At 47.0% G+C, this 18,167-nt stretch overlaps 4 protein-coding genes across 5 annotated transcripts; 3 read left to right on the top strand and 1 right to left on the bottom strand.

Annotated features, from left to right (window-relative positions):
* Nucleotides 1–641: 641 nt before the first annotated feature.
* LOC120959059 (replication protein A 32 kDa subunit) lies at nucleotides 642–1,824 on the top strand. The gene is made up of 4 exons (XM_040382204.2): nucleotides 642–739; nucleotides 825–1,046; nucleotides 1,131–1,557; nucleotides 1,632–1,824. The coding sequence occupies exons 1-4, from the start codon at nucleotides 727–729 to the stop codon at nucleotides 1,711–1,713; spliced, it is 744 nt and encodes a 247-aa protein (XP_040238138.1). The 5' UTR covers nucleotides 642–726; the 3' UTR covers nucleotides 1,714–1,824.
* Nucleotides 1,825–3,748: 1,924 nt separating this feature from the next.
* LOC120956903 (GATOR complex protein Wdr59) lies at nucleotides 3,749–8,698 on the bottom strand. Of its 2 annotated transcripts, XM_040378712.2 has the most exons (5): nucleotides 6,645–8,698; nucleotides 6,276–6,574; nucleotides 6,069–6,201; nucleotides 5,325–5,354; nucleotides 3,749–4,453 (listed from the first exon to the last, which is right to left on the bottom strand). In XM_040378712.2, the coding sequence occupies exons 1-5, from the start codon at nucleotides 8,544–8,546 to the stop codon at nucleotides 3,869–3,871; spliced, it is 2,949 nt and encodes a 982-aa protein (XP_040234646.2). In that variant the 5' UTR covers nucleotides 8,547–8,698; the 3' UTR covers nucleotides 3,749–3,868. The 2 variants fall into 2 exon arrangements, with proteins under 2 accessions (XP_040234646.2, XP_040234647.2); XM_040378713.2 differs by lacking the exon at nucleotides 5,325–5,354.
* A 230-nt stretch (nucleotides 8,699–8,928) lies between these two features.
* LOC120958256 (guanine nucleotide-binding protein-like 1) lies at nucleotides 8,929–11,153 on the top strand. The gene is made up of 4 exons (XM_040380919.2): nucleotides 8,929–9,130; nucleotides 9,225–9,577; nucleotides 9,642–9,788; nucleotides 9,876–11,153. The coding sequence occupies exons 1-4, from the start codon at nucleotides 9,052–9,054 to the stop codon at nucleotides 11,058–11,060; spliced, it is 1,764 nt and encodes a 587-aa protein (XP_040236853.2). The 5' UTR covers nucleotides 8,929–9,051; the 3' UTR covers nucleotides 11,061–11,153.
* A 733-nt stretch (nucleotides 11,154–11,886) lies between these two features.
* Nucleotides 11,887–14,408, top strand: LOC120956992 (40S ribosomal protein S5). Its single transcript, XM_040378885.2, has 5 exons — nucleotides 11,887–11,995; nucleotides 12,689–12,887; nucleotides 13,004–13,342; nucleotides 13,652–13,750; nucleotides 13,951–14,408. Exons 2-5 carry the CDS (start codon nucleotides 12,693–12,695, stop codon nucleotides 14,017–14,019), a joined length of 702 nt encoding a protein of 233 aa, XP_040234819.2. The 5' UTR covers nucleotides 11,887–11,995; nucleotides 12,689–12,692; the 3' UTR covers nucleotides 14,020–14,408.
* The last annotated feature ends 3,759 nt before the right edge of the window (nucleotides 14,409–18,167 follow it).

Genomic DNA, 18,167 nt, shown 5'->3' with positions numbered 1-18,167 from the left:
ATGCAGGCACTGCCAGACAGCACGGCTACAGTCGTGTCGGTTTGCTTTTGCCTTCGCGCGCATACGCTGGACTGGGCAGATGTTCGGTGAGCATAAATTTTGATGCGCGGAATGAACCACCATCGGTTGCACATGCAGACCTTGGGATGCGAAAATTCGATCGTCAGTCGGGAGTGCTAACAAAGAAGCGAAGAGTGTAGCTAAATTACTTCCCTCTGACCGTCTTTTATAAACGCCTGAAGGTATGCAATAAAATTGCATCAAAATAATCGACGCGTTTTCTTTTTGTTTGTTTTTTTTTGCATCAAAAAGCTAATACCAGGCATCAAATAGTACAAAGAGACGACATGTAGAACAAGTGAACATATTTTCTCCAACTGATCATGTGGTCGACAAGACATACGATGCGAAAAGGATTATAACGGCTCATCTAAACAGTTTCAGGTTTCATATATTTTTAGCAAATTTTATAATTTTTGAACTTTTATCAAATTTGTTAAAAAACGAAATTTTCCCTTTTTCTTAAAACGTTACAAAAAACGAAATTTTTGAACGTGACAATTTGCCTTTCCTTTCTTGTGTGCCAAACTGTCATCGCCTTCTTGACAGCCCATTGCACGCTGTCAACGCGCACCGCTCGAACCAACCCGTTTACTCACCGACCTTGTGTTTGGGCGCCAATTCGTGTAAATCCGTGTTGTGTTGTTGTTATCTCTCCTCGCAAAAATGAACGATAGCTGTAAGCCAAATTAACTGTGAATTGTAAAAAAATACGTTAGTTAATTGTGTTTATTTACCTCTTCCCCGTTTGCTTCCTTTTCCAGTTGGTGCCGGTGGATTTAACGCGACCGCGGGCGGCGGCGGTGCGGGAAACGAGAACAAAGCGGAAGGCGTCCTGCCGCTCGTCATCGAGCAGGTGCTGGAATCATCGGACGGAGGCATTTCGCTGTTCGGGCACCAATATGCGATGATTACGCTGGTTGCAATCATCCGCAATGTCGATTACTCCTCCACCAAAGTCACCTACCAGCTGGAAGATCACACAGGTATGTAAGGTGCTGCCGGCAGCCGGGTGGGAAACACCGACAAACCAAGGGACGTTCACGCATTGTTTTCACTTTCCAATGCAGGCCGAATTGATGCACATCTGTGGATAGAGGACGACGGTGTCACCAGCACGCCGAGCATCGTGCCCCAGTCGTACGCTCGCGTGGTTGGGTCGGTGCGCAATCAGGGCGGCTCGAAATCGATCATGATCTTCAAGATCGACCAGATCAACTCCCCGAACGAGGTGACCACCCATCTGCTGGAGGTGCTGCACGCCCGGTACAAGGGCGAGGAGAACAGCAAGCGCAAGGTGGAGGGTGGGTTCGACACGAACGCCAATGCGACCTCGAACGGTGGGTTCATGGAATCGGACTCGGTCGGTGCGTCGCTGGGCCTGAACGGGAAGCAGCTGGCTGTGTACAAAGCGATCAAAAGCCACGTATCTGACATCGGCATTAGCCGCAAGGAGCTGCAAGCCAAATTTTCCCACATCAGTCCCTCGGAGATGCAGTAAGTGCTATGAGTGTAGGATGTAGAGCTTCTGCGGTGGTTGGGTTTAAACGTTTCGTCTCTTTTCTTTGCAGGAGTATCATTGATCATATGGGACAGGAAGGCATGATATACACCACGGTCGATACGGATCATTTCTTCTGTGTGGACGCATAAGAAGCATTTCTTTCGTCGGGGTTTTTTACGCTCTTCTCTCTCTCTCTCTCTCTCATTCCCATCAATAAATAATCACGATATTACTATTTACCACAAAGTTGAATGAAGTATTGTTCTGTGATGTGTGTTGTGAATCGGTTATCGGATGAATGAAGCATCTTATAATAGTACCTGATCTATCAAATCACGGTAGTATAATTTCAATCGACTCTTTTTAAATATTTGCTGATAGGACAGTCTAAATTTACTTTTCTAAAGCAAAACTAACCCAATACCAAGCGAAAGTTCACACAAGAAATTGGAACCTAAATCAAATTCCCTTTTTCCCGTAGCACACGACCCCTGCAATTTAATGGGGAAGTTCCCTTTTTTCGAGCTGTCAGTGACGATGGACGAAAGCGCCGCACACTATCAGCCGGTCCAGCAGCAATCACAACAAACGCTACCTAATTATCATTTTTCGTTTATTTTGAATTGTTTGCGCTGTTCTCCATTCCGCTCCCAGAACAAGTCCAATCTTTTCCAACCCAACTAGAACAAACATGTAGTGATAATAGACGCAACAGCAGGGCGAACTTAGTTCCAAACGTACTTCTCTCGGGCACCAAAACGACACTGCCGCACGATGGTGCTCGCCGCATTGGGCGACTTCATCTACCACTGCTACATGCTGCTGTACTACATCATTCGTGTTAGCACCTTCGTGGGCTATTTACTGTACGATACGCTCAGCAAAATAGGATGGGCCGTGCTGTGGTGTGTGCAGAACGTGTCCGTGTTCGCCGGGATCGTGTACGAAGACAACCATCACCACATCCAGGACGTGCAGACCATCATCGGGGGAACGTCCGATTTCTTCATCAGCAATCTGGTGAAGGTTTGCAGTGCCGTGTGGACAGTCTGCTGCGTGTTCCGAGAAGCGCTGATAAGATGCTGGTCGTTGCTATGGCAAACGGTATGGTGCATCAAACGCAGCCTCGTGCTGATCGGTGAAGCCGTCTGGTTGCTGTTTACCGCTCCGTACCAACTGCTGGTTCTGCTCGATGAGTTGCTGAGCTACGGGACGCAGCAAACTATTCAACTAGCACGAAATACGGCCACGTTTTGTGCCAACGGGGTGGTCGATTTAGTTCACTACACTATCCACGATGTACCGCTGGAATCGGCCCTGGGATTAATGCTTCTCGGACTTATCTACCTCAATCCCGGACCGGCAAAGTGTGTACTGCAGTTTCTTCTGAAAGCTGCCCGCTTCGCATACCGTGTTGGACGTGCAAAGGCACAGCGTGCTCTGGCCACGCTCAATGACAAATTGTCCCGAATCGCTCTAGCGGCGTACATAAGGATTTTGATACCACTTGGAGAGCTCTTGAGGCGCTACCTACACGGGACCTTGCACCTGTTGCGCTACGACAGGATTCGTAGTCTGATTCAGTCGATACCGCTGAACCGAAACATGCTCGAGCTTAGCACTCCCCAAGAAAACCAACACACGGAGCGTAATAATCGTCACGAACCACCAGCAGCACTGCCACCACCACCACCACCACCACCACCACCAAGACGTCGTTCAACGCCCCAGCGTGCGAAGATTGGCTCGTGCATCATCTGCGAAGACGACGATCGGACCATCGTGTTTGTGCCTTGCGGACATCTTTGCGTGTGCAAAGCGTGTGCGCGCAACATAGCCTACTACAATCCAGTGTGCCCGGTGTGCCGGACGCACATCGAGAAGCAGTTGAAGGTGTATCTTTAGGCATGAGGGGGGGAATAGGGATGATAGATTTACATAGGAGGCTCAACATAGGAATTAAGAGTAGGCGATGAAGAGTATGAGCAGGCTCAAGGGATGATTGGATGTGAAAAAGATTACGAAAGACATTAAGATACGGAATACGAGGGTCAGGGGGTGTAAGTATAGCCATTACGAACTCAAATAAATATAAGGATTTATAGAAAGCCATACAAAAGATTCATTATTTTAGTTTTTGTCAGTTAAAATCGTCCCAATCGTAAGAAAAAAGGTGGCCTCATGTTTCATGGTTTTATAAATTGTTATAACAATTTTCTCTATTACAATCAACAACAGTTCATGTATCTCTGTCCCTCTCTACATTTCGATAACAAATTCGGCAAATCTCCCTATCCCTAACCACTACAAATTACAAAGCTTGGAGCTTTTGCTCAAACACGGACAACCGCATCCCGTGGCGCACACATCGTGCCGCTCGAACCATATGCGCATATGCTCGGTGTGTCCGCCGTGCCCACAGTGCAGGCAGGCGTTGGCCGCACCGCGTACCGGCAGCCGGCACAAGCTACAGTACAGCACCGGCTTCTTGCAGGTCGCACAGGCGGGCGCCCCGACCCGGCAGCAGTTCAGGCACTCCGTCACGAACTCGACGCACCGGGGCGTATCGACGTAGCTGGACAGATACTTCAGCACCTTGGCCCGCTGCACCAGCAAACCCCACCGGTACAGCATTTCCGCGTAGCTGCGCTTAAAGTTGTCGTACAGGTAGCGATTGCTGTCGCCCAGCAGGCTGCGATTGATGTCTCCGACGAAACCGATGGACGTCCCGCCGCCGCCGCCGCCGCCACCGCCAGGGCCGAGCCGTATGTCGTCCAGCGAGTCGGACCAGGAGTTGCTGCGCAGATGCTTGAGCTGCTGGGCCAACAGCCAGCCCTGGTGGGAGGAAGGATCCACTGGCAGGATCGTATGGTACGGTGATCCACTAGGCTGCTTGGCCAGCAACGAAAGAGAGGGAATTAAAAAATGGAGGGAAAAACACATATTATTAAACAATTAACAATATTAAACGGGAAAAGCGAACACACACACACACACAAAGGTGATGACAACCAAGGTCATAGAGAGACAACGGAGGGGGGGAAAGCATTTCCAGCACACACAGAAACACATTTACACGGATGGACACGACGAAGCGAAGCGTTCCTTCGAAACCGTTCGTACACCTAAAGCTTTGGGAAAGGCGGTATCCAGCACATTCACAGAGGGGGGATGATTGTTCCTAAAGTCCGGGTTGAAATGTACAATTTTTGAATGTGGTTAGCGGCATTCCGATGAGGCAATGATCACCAGGGGACAAGCACAAACACTCTGCACCGCAGCGCACACCTTCGGCCCTGGAGGGAGAGGGTGGGATTCAGGCACTAAAGGCATACTGCGGCGCGACGGATGGCGAAAGAACACGTTAAACTTTAACACAAAGCACAACGAAGCAACGGAAAACAGCTACAAAGGACAACGAAGCGTGAGACAGGAGCACCCGACCAAGGGCACCAGCACAAGTACCATCCATCATCCCGAAACGAAATCGTAGCATGCTTTGCGCTTCCACCTGTTGGTGGGATGTGTCGCACACAAACGAGACGAACACAGCGAGAGGACGTTCTGTCGAGGAGGGAAGCGTTTTTCTGAAAGAGCTAGGGGCATTAGCAGCAATAATTTCATCATATTTTTGTTTTAGTACAGACGAGCAGCAGCGGGCATAGCGTAAAATTTGGTTTGCTTTTTTGTTTTGTTGCAGTTTTGGATAACAATCACACATTGGCCGGGCGAGAATTGGTATTATATACACCTGATTTACCTTAATTTTTCGATGACCGCTAAGTAAGTGCTATAATGAAGGGTTGAAGGAAAGAAACGGAATTAAAAAGCTAACGGAAAAAGAAAACAAACTACCGCGTACGTGTAGGATTGTCGGCGTTTGGAGGGGGAGGGGAGGATTACACAGGGAATCATCCTACTACCACAAACCCTTGGGTTATTTATACTAGGGAAAGGATAATTCGAGAGGACTCTTTCGGTAAACAAGGAACAAGAAATGAATGAAGGATTAAATGAGGAAGGATGTTCATTTGATGCTACGTTCCGTTCAAATGAATTCATTAGTTAAAATAATATTTAAATGGTAAAACTATAGAATGATTCATTTTATACATCTGTCCTATCGAACGGGAATGTTTAAAAGTTAGTCAAACATTGCATGAAATCTTAATTTTGTCTTTTAGGAAGAACCATGGAACCATGCAAATTATGAAATAAACAAGGAAGACTATGATTCATCCAGGCAGTTCCCCGGTTGGAAAGGAAGTACTATGCCGAAATGGACCATGTATTAGAGGGTATGAGCGTTATCAAACCAACTATCCAAGGCACCCGAGAATTCATGCGCCTATTCTAATTGAAGGGGCTTTGAAAGAGTTACTTAAAGAAGGTTCAATCGGAACCGTTTCACTAAAATGCACCGCGTTTCTTGTTGCATTTGCTTTCGAGCACGATAGACGCGATTGATGACGTTTAAAATAGATCAGCAAAATGATTAACTTACACTTTGGTTAATAGATTTACTGCTCGAGCTGGAGCTCATGGAGAGCTCGAGCGCCGAGGGACAGTGTCGCCCGAACGCACAGCACAGCATGGCGGCCGTCTGCACGTCGTGGATGCGTGCAAAGTGATGAATCCTAAAATAAGGAGAACAGTCTCATTAAAACGTACCTCAAAATGAAACACACTAGAAGAATCAATTACTACTCACAGCGACTCGAGCAGACTCTTGGCGAACGGATTCTGGGCGCACAGCATATCGTCGTCCGTTTCGAAATCCGTGCTCGGCTGGGCGATCATCTCCGCCAGCGACCAGCACTGTACCAGATCGGGTCGGCCGTACCTTTCTGCCGCCGCCCGATTGTGGCGACACATTTCGGCCACGTTCGTCGTGCTGATGATGTAGTTCTCTGCCAGCTCGCGGCTAACGTACAGTATCTTCGACACGTCGTACACGTGCACGGGCGATACGTTGATCTTGACCGACGATCCTCGATGGCGTGATGATTTCTTGTGGTGTGGAGGGGAAGAGAGTTTTAATTGCAACAAACCCGCTATTTAAGACAATTTGTACACTTACCCTGTCCGGTAGGTAAAAGGAGGACGTGCTCGGATCGCGATGGGCGTACAGAATCGGCTGCGAGCCCATCACGTTCCCGAGATAGCCACCGCTCAATGCGGACAGAGCCCTTGGGGTGGTGTTTTGCTGCTTCAAGCTAATGCGCTTGGTGTTGAGCGGCCGTGAGAAGGTCACGAGTATGCCCACCTGGCTGAACCGCACCCCGGACGTCTTGGGAAAGGGCACGCAGGCATCGTGCAGGGCGCTGCTGAGCGCACCCTCTAGCCGCGGTGACTGCAGCCGCAGATGCCGGTCTCCATTGCTGGTGGAGGACTTTTTCAGCTGGTCCACCAGCGCCCGCAAACACTGCTCGAGGCACGTGCGGCCCTTCTTCACCCGCTGGCTAGCGGTCATGCGCAACACCTTCATCAGCGTCAGCGAAAGCGAATCGTCCAGCGACGTGCCCTGGCAGTAGTGAAACTCTGGCACGGTGCCATTGTTCGGGTAGAGCGCAGGGAAGTTGACCTGCAGCATGATCACGTACCCGTTGACGGAGATTCGGACCGTGGCGGTGCGCTTGATCGGATCCAGCACCTCAATGTCGATGTGCGGAATGTTGGGATTCAGCAGCGAAAACTCGTGCTGCAGCGATACCGACGGTTGCTTCTCGCGCATCGGGCTCTTCGGGCAGACGGTCGCCGCGAATTTTCCACCCCCGACAGCGCCACTTGGCACCACGCTGCTGCCGCCGGCGCCACCATTCGTTTCCTCGATCATAAACCCATCGTCATCGTCGGGCGGGAAGCGCTCGCACAGCTTGCGCACCTCCTCGTCGATGCGCCAGATCCGGATCGTCTGGTCGCGCGACCACGTGATCAGCTCGGGATCGTGTATGTCCTTCCGGCCCCAGGCAAAGTCCAGCACCACGTCCGTGTGCCCGACCAACGCGCAAATGGGCGCGTCCTGCTTGGAGTTGTTCCACATCAGGAGACTGTTCTCGCCGCGACCCTGCTGCGGCACGCTGGTCGTAACCAGCCCGTCCGCGAACGGGGTGTACCGGGCCCGCCACACTGGACAGGACGTCGTGATGATTTTCTCCGCCCGCCGCGGGTTGTTGATGTCGAAGTACTTCACCGTACCGTCCTGGCTAGCGGTGGACAGGCTCGTCTCGTGATCGTGGCTCCAGTTGATACCGTGGATGCGCGACAGGTGCGCGGTAATGTACTGTATCGGACACGAACCTTTGCGCTGGTCCCAGATGCGCAGGTCGCCATCGTGCGCCGTGGCGACCAGGTTCCCCGAGACCCGATTAAAGCCCACCTGACTGGCACCGGACATACAGACGGCACTCAGCGACAGTACCGGCTTCCGGGGATCGCGCAGATCCCACAGATGCGTGAACGTGTCGATCGAGCAACTGGCGAGAAGGTGCGGCACCTTCGAGTGCCAGTCGATGTCCGTTATCATTCGGGTGTGCGCTCGAAGCGAGTGCTGCAGGGTCGGCTCACCGGACCGCCACGTGACGACCTCGATCTGCTGGCAGGTGGCGATCGCGCAGTACTCCTGGCTGTGCTGGCAGATGGCCCATTCGGCCGCGGTCACCTCGTACTTGGAGTGGCGCTGAAATTTGCGCAGCCCGCAATCGACCGCCGGATGGTGATGGTCGTCCATCCGCGGGTTGCTCGCGTCCGTCGATTCGTAGTCGCGCAGTGACTGCAGGGCGAGCAGCCGCCGGCCGGCCAACAGTATCCACGAGCCGGTCCAGTCGACGGACATGACGTTGGCTTGCAGGTCGCGGTACTCCCGCACCCAGGAACTTTTGCGCTGCAGGCATAGTGGCTCGCTGCCGACCGCTCCCGCTCCGCCGACGCCGATCAATCCGCCCAAACTGCCGCCCACTCTCGACTCGGTGTATGAGGACATTCTTTTTATGCGTTGTTCTGGATTGAGATGTTTCGCTTTAATCCATCGTTGCAGGAAGTGTGTAGAATTGGTTTCGGAAAAAATGCGCAGCAATTTTGGAGTCCGCGCTGGGTTGTTGTTTATGTTTTTGTCTGTCCGTCTTTTGACAGCTAAAGCGGACATTTTATTTGACAGCTGAGCAGTGTGGTGTAACGGTTGATTTTAAATTCTTCACATAAAAATGCATTGAAATATATATTTTCTGTGAGGAAAAACTCTTTAAAAAATAAATCATATCATTTAACTGAACACCACAGCAGTTTGGTTTGATTTCAGGACTTACTTCCCTTTTTTGTTTGCGTTGCCCAGTGTGGTGTAAGCACGTTGTAAACAAACATGTTTTGACAGGTTCCAAATTTTCCAAAGCCAAAGCAGAAAACGCCGTACAGCAAACACCGGATGCGCAAATACAAGGAAAAATAAAAGCTATTAAAGAAATTCGATTCTCTTCCCATTCTGGTGCATCATGCCGCAAGGAAGGCGCAAGGTAGCTTTCAGTGGAAAACAGAAAAAGCAACAGCTGCTAGCGAAAAAACAGGCGAAAAGTAAGTTTGTTCCGGATGCTATCCTTTCGAGGAAGTTTCTAGAATTGTTTCGGCAAGCCGTGCCGTGATTGCTTCTTCATCTTCCACCACACAGGTAGCACATCGCACAACTTAATACGAAACCTGAAGGATGAGGAGTCGAGCGACATCAGCGAGGATAGCGATATGCCGAGAACGTTCGGGCAGAACATTGAAAAGATCAACCTGCAACCGTTGAAGGATCCGCGCAGCAAAACGAACCGATACGTGCTGCAGTTCCACCGGGAAACGGCGAAGGAACTGCGGGAGATGAAGGAGGAAGCCCGGAAGGGGCTGGTGTATCGCAGCGAGCAGGAGATGGAGCTGGGGGACAACTACTTCCAGCAGTACGATTTCCCCACGCGGCCCAAGTGGACGTACGAGATGTCGAAGGAGCAGCTGGATGGCAACGAGAATCGGTACTTCTTTGTACGTTTGGCGTTTGTGGGTGGCTGGTTCGTGGGTTTTCATGGTTTTCCCTTCCCTTTTGCAGAAGTACGTCACAAAGCTGGAGAAGGATCATTACGACGACATGAAATCGCTGAGCTTCTGTGAGTTGAATTTAGAAACCTGGAGACAGTTGTGGCGTGTGCTAGAGTTGTCGGACATAGTTTTAATCATTGTGGATGCTCGTTTCCCTGTACGTGTGATATTTTCCTGCTCCCGTACTTCACCATCGCGAAGGAAAGGCTCTTTAAATAATCAATGGTTTTCTCTCCCGTAACAGACGCTCATGTTTCCACCTTCGCTTTACAAGTACGTGACGGAGGAGCTCGGCAAGGGAATGATGCTAGTCATCAACAAGATCGACCTGGTGGAAGCGGAAGCGGTACTGGCCTGGAAACGATACTTCGAGCAGAAGTATCCGCAAATCCATGTGGTGCTGTTCACGTCCTACCCTTCGTACAATCTGCGCGGTAAGCAGGAAAGCAAGTACGGCCTGAAAATTCGTCGCCGCCGTGGCCGCATGCGCATGGCGGCGGAAGGAGCGCAGCAGATCTACGACATCTGCCACAAGTACGTCGGCGATGAGGTGGATCTGGGCTCGTGGGAGCAAAAGATTCTCGAAGAACGCAACGCACCGATGGAGGTGGACGGGGACGAGGACGAGAAACTCGTTTCGGAGCGAACGCACGAGGAGGAGAAAGATTTCGCGTTCGAAGAGCACGTCAAGTTTAAGAACGGCGTGCTTACGATCGGGTGCGTCGGCTACCCGAACGTTGGCAAATCGTCCCTGCTGAATGCCGTCATGGGCCGGAAGGTGGTCAGCGTGAGTCGTACGCCGGGCCACACGAAACACTTCCAGACGATCTTCCTCACCAACACGGTACGGTTGTGCGACTGTCCTGGGTTGGTGTTTCCATCCTCAACACCACGTCGGCTGCAGGTGCTGATGGGAAGCTATCCGATCGCGCAGCTGCGCGAACCGTACGCCTCGATTCGGTTTTTGGCCGAGCGGCTCGATCTGGTGCGGCTGCTGTCCCTGAAGCATCCGGAAAGCGATAACGATGAATGGTCCGCGATCGATATTTGTGACGCTTGGGCGATCAAGCGAGGCTTTCTGACGGCCAAAGCTGCCCGGCCGGACACGTACCGAGCGGCCAACAGTATTCTGCGCATGGCGCTGGACGGTAAAATCACGCTCTCGCTGAAACCGATCGGGTATCACCTGGAGAAGGAGAAGCTGGCCACCGATCCGGGGCTGGCACGGGTGAAGGAAATCCAAGCGATCGTCGAGAACGATGGTAACGACGATGAGGACGATTGCTTTTCGGACACGGATACGGAAGACATGGCTGGAGCGAGCAATGACGGCGATAATGAGGAGGATGAAGATCCAAACAGTACAATGTCTCCGCCGGCAGGCTCTAGCAGTGCAAATCCGTTCGATCTGCTCGGTAGTCCCGAGTAGGAAGGGGTTCGATTTCGATTGCAAGTTATGTAAATTATGGTCTGAATCATATTTGTCTCGCTTTTAATAAATGTGTTAAAGTTACTCCGCTTACCTACCTGTTATCAGATGTATGTTTAGGAGTTTTTACAGTACTGTCCGAAATGTGTGGTGGTGGATTATAGATACAGGACGATGCTCTTGTGCGCAGTGCGCACATGTACCGGCAGAAGAAATGTGATCCACAATAATAATTGAATTAATTTGAATAAAGTAAAAGTGAATAGAGTAACGAAAACAGCTTATATTGAAGGCATATTGCGTAACATGAAGCAGGAATGTATATTAAAACTCAAATAAATTACCGAAACATGATCCGCGGATGATAATGTAAAACGGGCACGTGGTGCTGGACAAAAAATGAGATCATTGCTGATTTGCAAAGTAGGAACAAAAAAGGGGAATAAAATGCAAACCCAGATCTGGAAAGGGAATTGGAACTTGGTCGGAAACGGAACTAACTCCAAAAGAAGCAAAACATATTCAATAACTAGCCGGCGTAAAATATCGGTTTAAACATTAGTTACCGGTTTATTCAAAATCTCGGTAAATAGTCGACATAGATATTGCTCCTTCGGAACCGATATATCGACAAAATAAAGGCATTTGCAATGATTTTCATCTAATTATTGAAAAATTAACCACTAATATTAATTTATCATTCTAGCAAACTCCAGTTAATAGCAAACAAATAAAAGAATGATTTTTTTTCATCGAAAATTGCACCGAAATCGACCACTGAGGCGACATTCGGGCGAACGTCATGTCGACCTGCGGGATGTCTTCCTGCCAGCTGTCAGATGGAGCTGCTACCAACATGAAAGTGCTGCTCGGCCCACAGCAAACTGACAAACTCTCTTTCCGGCTAACGCCACTGTAAAACAGACGTGTTGAAAGTAAATAAGATGAAACTTTTTCTATTTTCTCCGGTAAAACGGCACGAATTCGTGACACGGTGCCCCTTTTCCGAACGCGTGAACATTGGCCGTGCAGGGCGTTGTGAAAGTTGCGTGCCGATCGGGCTATTTGATGGTAAAATTTCGTGATAATTTTGTGCCACCGAGAGTGCCGACCGTGAGCTGAGCCACCAACCACTCCTGGGCTCGTCGAAGTTGGTAGGGTGTGGAGTGAGGGGAAGGGGGTTGGTGATGGTGGTAGGCAGAGATGTGCTGAGAGGGTAGGTGAAGACTGTCAGTACGACAGCTCGTTCATTTCCTCCTGGACCATCCTAGCGCACGTGTCGGTGTTCTCTCGAAACCGGCCTTCTAGTTTTGCAGAAGTCTCTTGATGTGCCTTAATATTCATAAGAGATTGTTAAACTTTAAAACGGTCATCAAGTGAGAAGAACAAGTTCACATTACCCCCCTGCACAGTTGAATGTTCGATCGCGTTTGCTGCCACCGTTTTGTGAACGAATTCGTGCCGCGCCGCTTTTTCACACGCGCAACCGCGTGGTTTGTGTGAAAGCAACCGGAAGGTCCATTTTTTTGTTGGGTTATCTTCTGCAACTAACGCAAGCTTGTGTTTGTGTGTGTACGCGCGCGGTGGTTTTCTTTTCTGGTTGTGTTTCGTGAATATTGATCCGATAGCACCATGGCTGACGAAGCATTTGAAAACTTCGATGAGGAGGCGGCGGCACCGCAGGAGATGGACGATGTCGTCCAGGATGATCAGGCAGCGCAGGTCTACGAAGAGGCACCCGTAGTCCAGACTGCCGAGCTTCCCGAGATCAAGCTGTTCGGCCGATGGAGCAGTGATGATATCGATATTTCCGACATTTCCGTTTCGGTGAGTGTGGCGGCGTCGTGTAACCACGTGTTTCACATGTCTCCCATGTCGGGGAAAGCATTTCTCGAGCATATGTAAAATTAAAACTCATTGTATTTTCGCTTTCTTTTCCCCAGGATTATATCGCCGTGAAGGAGAAGCACGCCAAATACCTTCCCCACTCGGCCGGTCGCTATGCTGCCAAGCGTTTCCGCAAGGCCCAGTGCCCGATCGTCGAGCGTCTCACCAACTCGCTGATGATGAAGGGCCGCAACAACGGCAAGAAGCTGAAGGCGGTGCGCATCGTGCGCCACGCGTTCGAGATCATGCATCTACTGACCGGCGAGAACCCGCTGCAGATTGTGGTCCACGCCATCATCAACTCGGGTCCGCGTGAAGACTCCACCCGTATCGGCCGTGCCGGTACCGTCCGTCGTCAGGCCGTCGATGTGTCTCCTCTGCGTCGTGTGAATCAGGTAGGTTGTGTGCGCGCCAGAGTTTTAGCGCAGTAAACAAAATGATCGACCGATGCTAAGGCATATTGGGTAGACTCGATTTCCCCCACGTCTTCTTTCAATTCCAATAGCGTCGGAAAGTGTGCCCTAATTTGCAGGCGGCATGGTCCGCTCGGTTCAGAATTCGTTGAGCTGGCGCGTTGCAAAACGACATCGGCTCAAGGTGTGCCGAGTGATCTGTTACATATTGTCCACGTGTATTAGATTGTTAATTTCGTTCCCATTTCGCTTCACGATTGTTAATGTGTGTCCTCTTTCTCGTTTCCACAGGCTATCTGGCTGCTGTGCACCGGTGCTCGTGAGGCTGCATTCCGTAACATCAAGACGGTTGCCGAATGTTTGGCCGATGAGCTGATCAACGCCGCGAAGGTATGTATTGACCGTAAAATTTCATGCGTCCTCGAAACTCGTTATTAATATTGCTCAATTGTTACGAATTCCTTATTTTCCCCCTTTTGCGTCGTTACTGATCCGTCTTGTAAAATGGGCTTTGTTGCCGCCATTTTCTGTTCCCTTGTGCCGACTCCATGCTTGCTTTGATATCGCTTTGACGACACGCACACCTCCAGGGTTCGTCGAACTCGTACGCCATCAAGAAGAAGGATGAGCTGGAGCGTGTGGCCAAGTCTAACCGATAAGCTGCCCCATGTCACGTCTCATCACTTTTTGTTAGGAGGAGAGGGAAAACCGTTGCTTGTCGGTGGTGGTCCCTTTTTTTTTGGAAGGGCGTGTGTATGTGGATGGTTTTCGTTCTTTTTATCTCCCCGTTAATGTGATCTACGGCGAAAAAGAACGATAGTCTCTCTCCCTGAAACAAACCAACCAGACCGCGGGGGGAAGAAACATGAAGAAGAAGGGTTACGAAAACATCCTGAAACCCGTTCTCATTACCATCTTTGAAGAGAAATGGGATTTTTTTTCTGGAAAAGTGTATTACGCTGTGTGTTTGTGCTTACTCCAACACACATCTATCACCTTTGCAGAAAAGAAGGTGTCAATAAAAATGAAACAGGAAATCCAAAATCTAGCAGGCTTTGTTTTTTTATTGTTGCTTTTATTGCTGTGTACCTTGTAACGATGACGGATCTCGGTGACGCACTTTCGGGAAAGGGGAACTTTCTTTTGTCTCCATTTAGGTCTTGTCGGCGTGTTATTCTGTTGCGAAGAATATCCAACCTCTGGAAACTGCTTATTGTGGACCTGGACTTCTTAGCTTTGCTAAGGTGAGTGTTGTATTTATTTACAATTTTATGAACATTCTCGTATCGTCTTCACGCCCAGCAAAGTTTATTATGCTTTTTCCACCTTCAATTCGACTGGGCAAATGATGTTGCTGGGCAAAAGCATATTCGTTCAAAGGTATCTTGGAGACTTGACTTAATTCAAGACTCTACATCGCAAGTTGTTACGACATTTAAAAATGAATCTGATCATTAAATTGAAGTAAAATGCATGCAAAACATTTTTAACAATTTACTTTTCCCTCTTATTCTATAGATAACCATTTGGATAGCACGGAGCCACGGAATCGGTGAACTGGAATGTCTCTTATGTTTTGATAATAGGTAAGAATTGCTCATGCATTCCTTGTATAATCCCCCCCGTCCTTCGACGTCACATATATAACCATTTGAAGTGAAACTAAATCTTCTTTCACCTCGAAAGGAAAAATGTGACCATAGCAATAGTTGGCGCTTTGCAGGGTATGGATGTGTATCTTCTTTACCCCCCATTAAGTCCAATGACAAAATTTCGACCGACTGCTCCATTATCATTCTGCTGCTATTCTTACAAATACTCATATTATTGTTTGTTCTTTCTTTTGCAGATCAAAAACCAACACAGTCCATCTACTACAAGAGCATTGGAATTCGTTGATGATTTATGTGAAGGTGAGCAATTTTATTAACTTTGACTCTGTCTTAAACTGTCTAAACCAATATTTAAATGATGTTATCATTTTATCAGTTATCCCTGGCTTAAACATAATGCTGATACCTTTTTGAATCTGAAAACTTATTAGATCAGTTTTTATAATCGTGTTGCGTTACCTCGGAGCAGTGTTTCAATATATTTTCTTGTTTTCTTTATATTTTTACAGAAATTAACCGGAATACATATGTTATTGCAAAAATATGCAAAGGTAAGCTTCTTTCTTATATTTATTTCTATTAGTCTTTATTCTCCTTTTATCTTTATTATGATGAGACCTTAACATAATTGATGTACCGCTCCAGGCTGAATCAATTTGATTGATATCAATGTTATACTGAAAATGTGTTCTATTTAACTCCCCCCCCCCCTCCCCCCCTTTATTCTTCCGCCCATTGTGAACTTGTTGTTAATGATGGTTATTTTCTTGTTAATTTACAGTTTCTTGTCGATCTGCTGTGACGTCGAAAGTACTAGCCACTGATTGAGGTAAGCATTCTTTTTACACTGTTTCTCAGTCTGTTTCCTGAAGTATCTTTCTGATGAGACCTTAACATAATTGATGTACCGCTCCAGGCTGAATCAATTTGATTGATATCAATGTTATACTGAAAATTAATTGTATGGCAAATCTCTCCATCCATTCGCTGTTGAAAATGTGTCTAATAGATGTTTTGGTTCTGTTTATTTCCAGTTAGATATCGTTCGCATCTCGCATTAGCTGCTGTATTTGGTGTGCTTGGCGATCAACTGAACAACGCCTTAGAATATTTGGCGTGGTTGGCCAGGATTCGCGATTTGATGGTGGTACAGTAAATGTAAGTTTCATTTTCGCAAAGCTATCACTTTTAGTACACATTGTCCAAATCTCCAGTCAGTCATTTAGGCCACAATACTTGGCTAAATGATCTCCATTATTGGACTACATAAAATGGTATGGAGATCAAAAAGGTTTCTTCTTTTGTCACTTTCCTTACTGGTGACAAAAGATTATTTCGAAGTACCGACAAAATGCACTAGTTTACAAAATCGCACTATAATTGCGACTGTTACGATAATGAGAAGGAACTATTTTTAATATAAGACTTCGTATCTCCGCTTTTAGATTGGACGACCTAACGCAGAGCAATGCTAAGAAGAACTACGAAACCCAATTTTTTGGGGATTGAAATTCAATTCGCATGAAAAAGTGTGCACTCAGGCAACCTACTGGTAAGTTTAATTTGGATAAATTTCGTTTCAGACTAATTTAACCCTATCAGAAGCAATTCTTTACATGATGAACGTAAAACTGAATGAAACCACAATGTTTAAAATAATAATAATATTTTATTTCGATTGGTCTTACTGAATTATGTTCTGTTCATCTCAACTTTACTGGAATTGCAGGTGCAGTTTATTTAATGAATGTATTTTTATTTTTATTTGCCACAGGTTTATCAAAGCATGTTCGAAGGACCGAATCCAAATGACGGTTGAAACGCGATGATTACACATTTTCTATTGCTGCTGTTTATCATTTAAACCGACCCCTTCGTGCATGTTGCTGGCTGAACAATAATGTAAGTTTAAATGCTATTTCTGAATAAACAGACACATCTATATAGCAGAAGCTATACTTCCGGGATGAATTGAAGAACTCAATGAAACCACGATGTTTAAAATAATATTATTTTAGTTCGATTGGTCTTACTGAATTATGTTCTATTCATTTCAATTTGATTGAAAGTAAAGCGTTTAGTTTAATCTATTTATATTTTTTTTATTTGTTTTTACGACAGGTTTATCAAACCCCATGGTTAAACATCGAACACGATTCACTCAACAGACGGTGGAAACACAATGTGTGACACCTTGATTAGATGCCGTGTATGGTCTAAGTGGTATGCTGATTGCAGGAAAATGCGCTGTAAGTTAAAAAGCTAACTCTGAATATAAACAGACACACATTTCTGTATGCGCTTGCACTGTCCATAATCTAATCCAGAAAAGGCAACCTTTTTCATGCCTTATTTTGTTTCGCATGTGGACTAGAGTAAAACACATTATTCTATCCTAATTTATGGGGCTAATGTTTAAATGTTCTTTAAATTGCGGAAAATAATGGGACAGTTATTTTAATTTAAATTTCAAATACGATTGATGTTTGTTATTGGTGCTGTTTGTCTACAATTCTTTTTCTTTGTTTATTTTTTTGTCAGATTACGTACATTACAAAGAATGGTCCGAATGTCTGCAGGTCGCCAAGATGCAATACCATGGAAGGTAAGCATATTGTTAATTACTCTTATCTTAGTCAACTCGTGTTTCCGTCTTCTGTACCCTCGGTATTGTCTCCCTCCATCACGGGATATACCGTTTTATATTTTCGAAGACAATATTAAATTTTGTTACTTCATCCACAGCTACAGTTACTCTCTGGAGTGTGTACTGATACGCTGTCAGATAAAGGCAAACAAATTTAAACTAGCGCGTTAAATTAAATAACGATAACGATCCAGTTCATCTTAAACGTGTGTCTAATTCATTTTTGTTGTATAATTACTTACAGTTGTAAAACATCACGTTTCATACGATACTGGCAACAATTGGTGTGAAATCCGAACTAAAGTGGAATTTTGGTATGCGTTTTGTTGAAGGTGATGCAGTGAAGATGCCATCCAATACACAAGGTACGTTATAACAAAAAAAAATACTTAAATTTGTAAAATCCGTGTTGAGATGATGGTTTTAATATACGCATTTTTGTCTTAAAAATCATGCAGACAAAACAAGTTATTCGGACTTGCCCTATCTGATCATTTTGTTCAGACCAAATATAGAAATCGGAGTAAAATTATCTGTAAATACTAAT

Source organism: Anopheles coluzzii, chromosome 3, assembly GCF_943734685.1.
Source record: "Anopheles coluzzii chromosome 3, AcolN3, whole genome shotgun sequence".
NCBI lineage: Eukaryota > Metazoa > Arthropoda > Insecta > Diptera > Culicidae > Anopheles > Anopheles coluzzii.
The sequence above is the reverse complement of the archived record's forward strand: the minus strand, read 5'-3'. Positions and strand labels throughout refer to the sequence as shown.

What these genes read in the sequence shown, in the direction of transcription:
- LOC120959059 (XM_040382204.2), top strand. An exon ending in CCAGCTGGAAGATCACACAG is followed by an intron (nt 1,047 to 1,130) that starts GTATGTAAGGTG and finishes TTTCCAATGCAG; the next exon opens with GCCGAATTGATGCACATCTG. An exon ending in ATCAGTCCCTCGGAGATGCA is followed by an intron (nt 1,558 to 1,631) that starts GTAAGTGCTATG and finishes TTTTCTTTGCAG; the next exon opens with GAGTATCATTGATCATATGG.
- LOC120956903 (XM_040378712.2), bottom strand. Translation starts at nt 8,546, where the DNA reads ATGTCCTCATACACCGAGTCGAGAGTGGGCGGCAGTTTGGGCGGATTG. An exon ending in GTAAATCTATTAACCAAAGT is followed by an intron (nt 5,355 to 6,068) that starts GTAAGTTAATCA and finishes CCTTCATTATAG; the next exon opens with CACTTACTTAGCGGTCATCG. An exon ending in GCGGTCATCGAAAAATTAAG is followed by an intron (nt 4,454 to 5,324) that starts GTAAATCAGGTG and finishes CTGGCCAAGCAG; the next exon opens with CCTAGTGGATCACCGTACCA.
- LOC120958256 (XM_040380919.2), top strand. Translation starts at nt 9,052, where the DNA reads ATGCCGCAAGGAAGGCGCAAGGTAGCTTTCAGTGGAAAACAGAAAAAG. An exon ending in AGCGAAAAAACAGGCGAAAA is followed by an intron (nt 9,131 to 9,224) that starts GTAAGTTTGTTC and finishes TCCACCACACAG; the next exon opens with GTAGCACATCGCACAACTTA. An exon ending in TTGTGGATGCTCGTTTCCCT is followed by an intron (nt 9,789 to 9,875) that starts GTACGTGTGATA and finishes CTCCCGTAACAG; the next exon opens with ACGCTCATGTTTCCACCTTC.
- LOC120956992 (XM_040378885.2), top strand. Translation starts at nt 12,693, where the DNA reads ATGGCTGACGAAGCATTTGAAAACTTCGATGAGGAGGCGGCGGCACCG. An exon ending in TTTCCGACATTTCCGTTTCG is followed by an intron (nt 12,888 to 13,003) that starts GTGAGTGTGGCG and finishes TCTTTTCCCCAG; the next exon opens with GATTATATCGCCGTGAAGGA. An exon ending in CTCTGCGTCGTGTGAATCAG is followed by an intron (nt 13,343 to 13,651) that starts GTAGGTTGTGTG and finishes TCGTTTCCACAG; the next exon opens with GCTATCTGGCTGCTGTGCAC.